The 10,217-nt window shown below is 30.6% G+C and overlaps 1 protein-coding gene across 1 annotated transcript; it reads left to right on the top strand.

Moving 5' to 3' along the window:
- The first annotated feature begins 5,958 nt into the window (after positions 1-5,958).
- Positions 5,959-9,074, top strand: LOC112776948 (uncharacterized). The gene is made up of 3 exons (XM_025821228.3): positions 5,959-6,362; positions 6,788-7,796; positions 8,249-9,074. The coding sequence occupies exons 2-3, from the start codon at positions 6,823-6,825 to the stop codon at positions 8,442-8,444; spliced, it is 1,170 nt and encodes a 389-aa protein (XP_025677013.1). The 5' UTR covers positions 5,959-6,362; positions 6,788-6,822; the 3' UTR covers positions 8,445-9,074.
- Positions 9,075-10,217: the final 1,143 nt, after the last annotated feature.

Raw genomic sequence — 10,217 nt, 5'->3', positions numbered from 1 at the left:
TACTGAGTGGGTATTAATTAGTCATATTAAATTTACTAATCAAAGGTTGGTGTCTAACAACACTCTTTAATGACCTGATAGTATGAAGTAATATATTTTTACTAAGAACCCAAAAAGATTAAAGTATAATCTCTTCCATCTTTTCAACTCTTGGTTAATCCTTAAAGTGTAGTTTAATTGTCAAACTCTAACTTGTTACCATTATTATAATGAACTCTGAATGACCTAAGAAACTCATTTATTCATTCGATCAATCTCCTTGATCAATGTTTTATTTATTTCGATCATTATAATCATAGAGCTCAAACTCTTTACTGAGAGTTGACGGATTTTTATTGACTAATCATTAATTTTATAAGTATTTAAATCATACTCAATATCCATTTAACTAACACCCCAAAATATTAGATGTCTGAAATCAAAATATAATAAATAGATTGTTAATTATTATGATAGTCATAGGTCAAAAAAATTTTAGTACTATGTTCATCTTTAAAAGTATCCTATTAACAAATATGCAATAATTATAAAAAATTTATTTTTCGTTATTATGATTACTATCATAACTATAAATGTTTAAATTTAATAAAAAATCTTATTATATTAACTCTTCGACAAATTATTTAACATATAATAGATTAAATTTTCGTCATACTACTTATTTCTAACCATATGTATTTTGATGATTAATTTTTCAAACATAAATTTGATTAAGAATTATTTAAATCTTAGTTGAAATAATAAAATATACTGTACTTGTATATATCTATCTTTCTATTTAACTAACTTCATTATTATTATTATTATTATTTAAAAATAATTTTAGTCTTTCTTTATTAATTGATTGAATAATTATTAGATAATCTATAAAATATATAATGAAGACATAAGGTATTTATTATATATATTTTTTACTAAGATACCGTTCATCATATATAATTTATAAAAAAATGTGTTTTATTATTTTAAATACTTGAATAATAATCCTTTTATTCAAAAGATAAACCGTTTACCATATGAATTAACATCACATTTGCTATTATTATATATTTTTAATTTATAAACAAAATAAATTAATAGTCAAGATTGGACCTATTAATATACCAGTGTTGTAAATGAAAGATTATTTAATATTTAATATTTTTATGTTATTTAATTTTATATGCTTTGAATAGAAAAATAGTTCTAAAGCAATCCAAAATTCTCTTTTTTGCTATTAAGTTTTTTTATTTTATATTTCTTAACTACCACTTAAATAATTGAATAATTTTAAATGTAATTAGTGTGTAATTATAGAAAGGGATAAATATTGTTTTGGTTCCTAACATTGAGGGTTAGAATCGAAATCGTCCCCAATGTAATTTTTAATTTAGAATCATCCTTGACATTTTTAACAAAATCGTCATTTTTAATAAAATTTTTAATTTTATTACAAAAGTACTCCTATTCTAATAAATAAAAAATAAGTAAAATTAAAAAAAAAAAAGAAGAAAAGAACGCCAGGAGAAGGGAGAAAGGAAAAAGGGAAAGAGGAGAGGAGGGAGGAAAAGGGGCAAGGGAGAGGGGGAGGGGGGACGGCAGCAGTGGCGGCGACGAAGCTTGAAGCCGCCGTCGCTGTCAAGAAACCCTAAACACTCACATGATTCATCTTCAAACCCTTACACTTACCGAACCCTTGCAAAGCTGCATCTTTTGACTAATTCAGCGCCAACCTATTACCCCATTTCTCCCTGAACCGTTAGCACCCCACCTCCTAAACGCTCTCACTATATCGGTAAATGGCTCTAATGCGGCAACAGCGGGAGTGAATCGAGCGCTTCAACTAGTGGTGGTGGTGATGGTGGTGGTGATGGGGGAGAGGGAGGAGGGGAAGTGGAAGAAGTCGGAGAAGAAGAGGAAGAAAATGAAGAGGAACATGATGGAGATGGTGATGGTGATGTTGATGGGATTGGGTGGCACCGGCAGCATGGTGTTAATGGTGTTACGTCTCTGCGTCGTCATCGGGCCTTGGAGGGAGACCACGCCGCTGAGCCGTCGCTGCCGATTCGCCCACGAACTGCCGTCGGGAAAGCAGAACAGCAAAGAGCAGATATGCACGAGGAAGGAGAAAGGACGAAGCGCCAGTGGGTCTGCTTCGGTTTCTGCATCTGCTTCTTCTTCTGCATCTGCTTCCGATTTTGCTTCTGCATCTGCTTTTTCTGTTGAATTTTGCTATTGAATTTGCTATTTTTACTGTTAAATTTGCTATTTTTGCTGTTGAATTTGCTGTTTTTGTTGTTTCTACATCTGTTTTTGCTGTTGCATCTGGATTTTGCTTCTTCTTCTGCATCTGTTGAATTTTGCTATTGAATTTGCTTCTTTTTCTACATTTGTTTCTGATTTTTCTATTTTTAATTTTGCTATAGAATTTGATGTTGTTATTTCTGAATTTGAATGTGTTATTATTGGTGTTCTTAATCTGATTATTAGTGTTTGATGGAAGTAAGGAAGGTGGGTGTGTTGAAGTAAGGGAGGTAATGGTGGTGGTAAAGGTGCTGGTAGTGGTGGAGGGTATTTTTGTCTATAAAAATTTAAAAGGACGATTTTAATACGAAATAAAACGTTAAGGATGATTCTAAATAAAAAATTACATTGGGGATGATTTCGATTCTAACTCTCAACGTTAGGAACTAAAACAATACTTATCCCTTATAGAAATAAGGTAATTTTATATTTTTATCTTTTCAGCATTATCAATATATTTATATAAATTTTTTTATTATCTTATGTCTTATATATTTTTGCTCTCACAATTTAAAATGTTTGAATCCGTCACTAATAATACATAATCAAATAATATTGTGATACATGGTACAATCATTCACGTTAGTATGTCACGTGCTATTGATCGATTCATTATTATACTATTACTCTGTGGTTAAATCATAAAATAACATGTGTCACTAATTAACAATCCACATCATCAAGTCACGTTAGCATACTGTTGACAAAAAAATAAGTCACTAACTAATATAATGCACTTTTGCCAATTTTAAAACATAATTGGTGGTGCAATTAGGATTTCCGAAATCTTTTAGTCCATGACAAATTGATACTTTGGGGCTTAAACAAATCCATTTAGCGTTATCACATTATGGACTAGACTGAACAATCATTAATACAAACCTTAAATGTAATTTCAACAAACACATACAAATGAGAATCACTACAAAAAATAACGTAATTATCGACGCTAAAAATTGATAACTATAATTTTTGTCGATATTTTTCGACGACTTGTCGTCAATAAAATTAAAAAATAATTAAAAATAAAAAATTAAAATCAACAATTAAACCGTCTATTATTTTAGTAACCTTATAATATTTTATTGACAGAGTAATGGGCAAAATTTTTTTTTTAAAATCGTCGGATGGATTGTTTATTTTAATATTTATAATATCAACTGTATCGTCAATAAACTTAAACGATGAAGATCCCTCTTTAAAATTAAATAGATAATATGTTTATTATATAAAGATTATTAATTTTTATTTTAACAATGGCAGCTATTATTAAATTATAAGCCATATTTAACAATGGCAACTATTATTATCGTCTCCAGAAATACCCAGATACACCGGAATAAGGCATATTTAACAAGAATTTTTTAAATTATAAGTCGTATTTTATTTTGAAAAAATTTATTTATATTTTTGTAAAATTCATTTCAAAATAAAAATACGACTTATAATTTAAAAAATTCTTGTTAAATATGCCTTATTTCGATATATCTGTGTATTTTTGGAGATGATAATAATAGTTGCTATTATTAAATATGGCTTATTTTTTTAATTTATAATTAAAATAATTCTAAAAGAAATTATGCTTGTTGTCGGTGTATTTTTGCGCGGAATTCAAACAATTCTATAATTTTTATAGAATTCACCAGGTGCGGTGAACTTGCTCTAAACAAAAAAAATAGTATCAAAAAAATTAAGGTTCAAAATTGGTGTTTGGGAAAATATAAATTTCTCTTTTTATTTCTGGAAAAAGCCCCTTACATTTTACCTCCGACATTTCACCCCAATTCGCGCATTCTCCATTTCCTCTTTGCCATTTCACCAACCTTCTCTCTCCGCTGCCGCCGTGCCGTCTTTGCTCCGCTGCCGCCGCGCCGTCTTTGCTTCGCTGCTCCCGCGCTCGTCGTCGTCGCTCACACTCGCCCCGCTGTCGCTCTCGTTCAGTTAGTCTCTCTCTCTCTCTCTGCAGTTTCATTCTTCAACTCTAACTTTGGTCCCTCTGATCTTTTCTTCCTCGCGCACAGCAAATACAAAAACCTCCATCGATGATTGACCTAAAATTCTGAGCAAGGATTAAGGAGTGTTTGATAATATCTCATTTTATCAAAACTAAGCATGATTCCAGTGGTTTGTGTGATGGAATGGATCCTTCACAGCAAGCACTACTCAAGGGGAGTGAAAATGTCAGTCATGGTTGTGATTATTGGTGTTGGTGTTTGCACTGTAACTAATGTTAAATTTAACCTCAAAAGTTTTTGTATGTGCCTGTCCGACGGTTTTATCAACATCTTTGCAACAAATTGTAATTATCATATACTGTTCTGATTCTGCCCCTCTATGCAGGCAGTATGGCTCTTTTAAAGTAAAAAAAAAAATGAGTTGTAGACTTGTGCTATCATTTTCTCATGTCATTTTATACATTGTGAATTGCAATAATCAAAAGTGTGTCTAATGGAACTCAATTTCCCGTAATTAATAAGTCTTAGGGTATTCAATTTTGGTGCAACATTCAGTAGTAGACCAAAGGGTAAAAATGTCCAAAGCGTTAGAAGTGATTTTTTTCTGTTAATGATAGTGGTTATTTTAAAGCTTTAGTGCAATGTTTCTGTTTTGGTTTTCTTTTGCTTATTTGGTTGTGTTTTAATCCTAATAGTTTTAAATGAAGCGGACAGAATGATTAAATTAGTGTTATGAATTATGATTGATAATAATAATAAATATTTGCTTCATAAAGGTAGTCCTATATTAGGATACAAACCTTCTTTTAAAGCATTTGTTGTATCAAACACCATATCTTTAATTTAAAAAAAACACACAAAATATCCCTTTTAAAATAAAAATAGATTTTGTAGTTGATTTTATAAGACAGTAACTTGTACATCTTATTTCTATGTGAAGTAAAAGATAATTTAATAAATTAATTTTAAGATAAAATTAATATAAATTCTAATCAAAAGATTTTATTTTTTTAATTTTATTTATTATGATTATCTTATCATATCTTTATTTTTTGTTGCATATTTATACAATTTAAAGATAAGAACTTTTATAGACATACATACCATAAGAAAATTTCTATTGATTTTTGTCTCATGCAATTTTGAGCCTCAGTTTTGAGGATTTAAATTAAAAAAATTAATATCCATAATAAATTAGAACACCCAATTTTTTCATAATAATGAATAACACAATCAGAAATTCCATTACTAAAAAAAATCAATCGATAAAGTCCGCTTCTGTTTTTAAAATATTTTTAAAAATTTTAAAAAAGTCTCTAAATTTAATTTATTTTAATTTTATTTTTGATGTTTCAATTATATTTTAAATATATTTTTTATTAATTTTTTAATAACCAACTATTAATCACTATTAGTTATTTTAATCCTGATCTTAAATTAAAAATTCTAATGAACCCATAAATTTTTCAATTTAGAGTAAAAATTAAGGTTAAAATTAAAAAAGGTTAAAAGTGAAAAAAATATACTATTAAAAGAGTAACGAAAAGAGTATAATTAAAAGATATTTAAAGTAATTAAAAAAAGTTAGTTATCTAATATTATTTATTAATTTAATACTTATAAAAAATTGAGTGAGTTTGATTAAATTACTTGTTGCTTGAAAAATTGTGTCAAGTCAAAGCTTTTGTTTTTCTCAATTTCTCTCCCCTTCAAACGAAAACAGCAATGTTCCCTCAGCATTAGCCCTAATCACTGTTTTCTCTCTTTCTCCAAGAGAAAAACAACACCGACATCATTGCTTCATTTATACACACTACTCAAAAGATAATACCGTCGGAAATTGTTGCTGCCGATCTGTTTCTCCGGTGACCCTACTCCAACGCCGGTGAACATTCTCAAAATACAAACAGAAAAACGAAGAAATCTGAGACTCAAAAAGAAAAAATGAAAAGGCAGGAAACACTTCTCACTGTGTCTGAACAGAAGAAAAAATCCGAACAAGACAATGAAGAAGGAAACGACGTCATCCAGCTCGTGGTGATTCCACCGCCGTGCCGGTCGTCTCGAGCACCGCCAGGGTCACGGCGCGTGACGTTCACTGACTCCAGTTAGATTTCATAAAAAGTTGTTATTTTTTTCCTCCACATTTACACCACTTTCCATTTACATTTTAACAAACTTTGCTGCTCTCATATACAATGAGTTTAAAGTTTAAACGTTGGATTAATGATACATGGTTATTTAAAATAAAAGTTTAGTCTATTTAAACAAATTTTGTCGAGTCAACTCTTTTGTTTTTAATTTGCAATTTTAAAAATCAGTTTGTTTATAGATACTCTGTTTCTTTTATTGTTTGTAGATACTTTCTTTTGTTAACCTCATGCATGCTACCTTCACTATCTTCATTATGTCGGTCCATCCTAGAATGAGATTTTGAAAATTAAATAGAATTTAAAAATAAAAAATGAAAACTTTCTATTTTTCCCATAATCTAATTTAAAGTGACACACTCTGTCTGAAGCTTATATAAATGCTATATCTAAAAATAGGAAACCAAGCAAGAAGCTAAAGAAGAAGAAGAAGAATGAGTGAAGAGGAACTAGGTACTTTCTCAACGATGGATCCTTGGGATATGATAGATCTTTTGGATACGATAGATCCTTTTGATATGATAGACCTCTATGCGGACATGAGTAATAATCAATCACCTCAGCCACAGCCGGATAGAAGGAATATGGTAGAGCAGTGTGCCATTGACGTGGGTGGCAATCAACCACCTCAGCTACAGCCTCCGCCTCACTCTCAGCCCAAGTCCCAGCCCAAGACGCAGCCGGATGTAAGGGAGATTACAGTAGCTCAGTTTTTCGTTGACACTTGTGGTTATCAACCACATCAGTCTCACCCTCAGTTTGATATGGTTGTTGCTGAGTGTTTGCCGGAAGCTCAGCCTCAGGCTCAGTCCCACCCTCATCCTCAGCAGTTTCAGCAGTTTCTTGCTGACGTGTGTGGTTATCAACCACCTGAGTCTCAGCCTCAGTCTCAGCCTCAGCCTCAGCCTCGGCCTCAGCAGTTTCTCACTGACATGTGTGGTTATCAACCACCTTGGTCTCAGCCTCAGCCTCAGTCCCACCCTCATCCTCAGCAGTTTCAGCAGTTTCTTGCTGACGTGTGTGGTTATCAACCACCTGAGTCTCAGCTTCAGCTCCAACCTATGCAACCTCAGATCTGGACTTGGGAGGAGAACAAAGCCTTTGAGTCAGTTATTGCCAATTGTTTTCATTATACTAAACACGACCGCTGGGAGCTGATCGCTGCTCGTCTCCCTGGAAAGACCCCGGCGCAACTGCAAGAATGCTTCAAGAAGCTGATGAAGGACATCAATGTCATCCATAACGGTTATACTGCAAACACTCCTCTGAATGCTGCATCTGAGAACATGACTATGACAATGGCTGCTCCTGCCACCACATTGGAACACAACCCTGTCTCCATTCCCATCATCAATGCAACAACCACCCCACCACCACCGCCTTATAACACTGATCATCAACATCACAGGTTTGTACTTTACATATTTTCATTCTCTTTTTATTTCTTTATTTATTTTTAGCCGATACATATTTTCATTCTCTCCTCCCACTTTTTCTTTCTTTTTAATTACTTATTCTATCTTTCTTTTTTCTTAAAAGTTTTATGAACAAACTGTATAAACAATGAACGTTTTTCTCCCTTGATTTGTTTTTTGAATAAATAAATTATTTTAAAATTACAATAATAAACTGTATATTTTTCTTTACAAAAATAGTCAAAATAATCTTATATCAAGAAAAGAAAAAATTAAACTGACAAATTTTGGGGCACTTGTTAGTCAAATTATTTTATCATTAAATAATTTACAAGGTGTTAATAAATAACACAAACATTTGTTTCGTTCTTTTTTGGAAAAGAAAAAATTTATGTTGTTTATAAATTTTGTTTATCAAATATTTTGTTTATTTCTATCATGGCAGGGCGGAGGTAGTCGTGGCCGCAGCGGAGAAGGCAGCACCAATGGAGGCAGCAACAAGGGAACAAAACCAATCTGCCAACCCCAACAATACAAAGAAATTTTCTCGTTGGACTGAAGATGAGCATAGGTATTCATTATTATTATATTGCTTCTTTTTTTCTCTTATTTATTTATTTATTTGTTTATTTATTATCTAGTTGAATATTAGTGTTTACACAAAAGAAGAAAGTGAAGCAACTAGTATTAGCATATCACTTTTTAATTTGAATATGGAAGCAAAAGTGGTGTTGCACTCGGAGCCATGTGGTCCGAATTCTCCATCAGTAACGGACAGTCCGAATTGTGTTTGATATTCTATTTCATACAAAAATTGACAACAACAAATAACTCGGAGGGTCCGTTTTCTAGCTTCCGAAATTCTTTGCCCAACCACAAGTCGGACCATGTGATTTTTTAAGCAAAATTTTAAAATCAAACAACTCGCATAGTCCGATTTGTGTACTTTGAATTTTTTTTAACTTTTTAAACACAAATCGGACTCCCACAATTTTAAAAAACACCAAAAATTACTATGTTAAAGTATATCACTCATTTGCTTCCATATCAAAATTTTTTAGCTATTAGCATGTAGTAGCACTTCTCTTGTTTTAGATATATCTCTACTTTGTTGTCTACAATATATAAGTCTAACATTCCTCTTTTGTAAGGCCGACTCTGCTTCACTTCATTGCTTTCTTCTTAATCCAAGCTTTCATATGTACTTATGCATTAATAACTAGCAATTTGAAAGAGCTCTAAAGTAATTGCAAATGAGGCATAGTTTTGTTGATTGCTAAATTCGTTTTGTTTTGACAATGGTTGAGTGGTTGACATAATAACATTTTTGGTTGGACTGAAAACCAAAAAAAAAATGTTACTAATTAAAATAGTTTATGTTTTTGTTTAAAATTTTTTAGTGTAAAATTTGTTAATATTTATTTTAAAAATCATGTTTTGGTAGATTATTTGTTAGACGGTACCAAGCAGAAGGTACAAATTGGTCAAAATTTTTTAAATATTATGTTAAAACAAGAACTTATCAACAAATTGAGTCATGCTCAAAAATATTTTATACGTAGAAAAAGATTAGCTAAAAGAAAAAAATTTAAAAAAAAATATCTATGATGTAATTTGATCATTGTAAGTCATTTTTTTACTCTCAGTTAGTCTAATTCAATTTCCACTAATATAAGAAATATTAAATTGGCTATTTTAAATTTTCTATTATTCATGATAGTTACACTATTTTAATTATTTTTCAATGTAAGAATTGTATCTTAATCCACGTTTTTTATGGATGGAGAATTTGTTTAAAGGAGGAAGAACATATAAATGGACTAAAAATTGTTGAAAAATGAAAATATAGGATAACATGTATCTAGTTAGAGTTAATTATTAGCTTAGTTTTCTTTAATTTCCTATGATGTGAATGTGTGCCAATTCCAAGGCATTATAATAGCTTAGTTAGGTTTCTAAAAGAACAATAAAGTAGGAATATGCGGCAGGAACGTTCTAGATGTAATTGTAATTTATAATTTTTTTTATTAATAATATTTGATTCCCTAACTTTTCGGTCTTGATGGCAATGTCGAAGGAGAGGGTGAGCTAGTTTCTATTTAGAGTTAGATGGGAATGTATCTTTTCAAAAATTTATTAGCTTAAAATATATTAATTATAAGAATTTTTTAAAAACATTTGATCTATGGAAATTAATTATAAAATATTTTTATGTAATTTTTATACTATTATTAATAATTACTTTTAATATTTTATTTGGTTCACTGGAAAAAGAATTGAGAGTTAGTATAAGAAGAGCTTGATACAAATTAGATTATACATAGTATTTGACACTAATTTATTTGTTAAATATTTATATAATTAGTGAATTACTCCAACTGACTATGATGTATTTACATGGTGTCACTAATAAA

The sequence above is a fragment of the Arachis hypogaea genome, chromosome 19, assembly GCF_003086295.3.
Source record: "Arachis hypogaea cultivar Tifrunner chromosome 19, arahy.Tifrunner.gnm2.J5K5, whole genome shotgun sequence".
In the NCBI taxonomy this organism is placed as follows: domain Eukaryota; kingdom Viridiplantae; phylum Streptophyta; class Magnoliopsida; order Fabales; family Fabaceae; genus Arachis; species Arachis hypogaea.
This window is presented reverse-complemented; position numbering and strand designations above follow the sequence as displayed.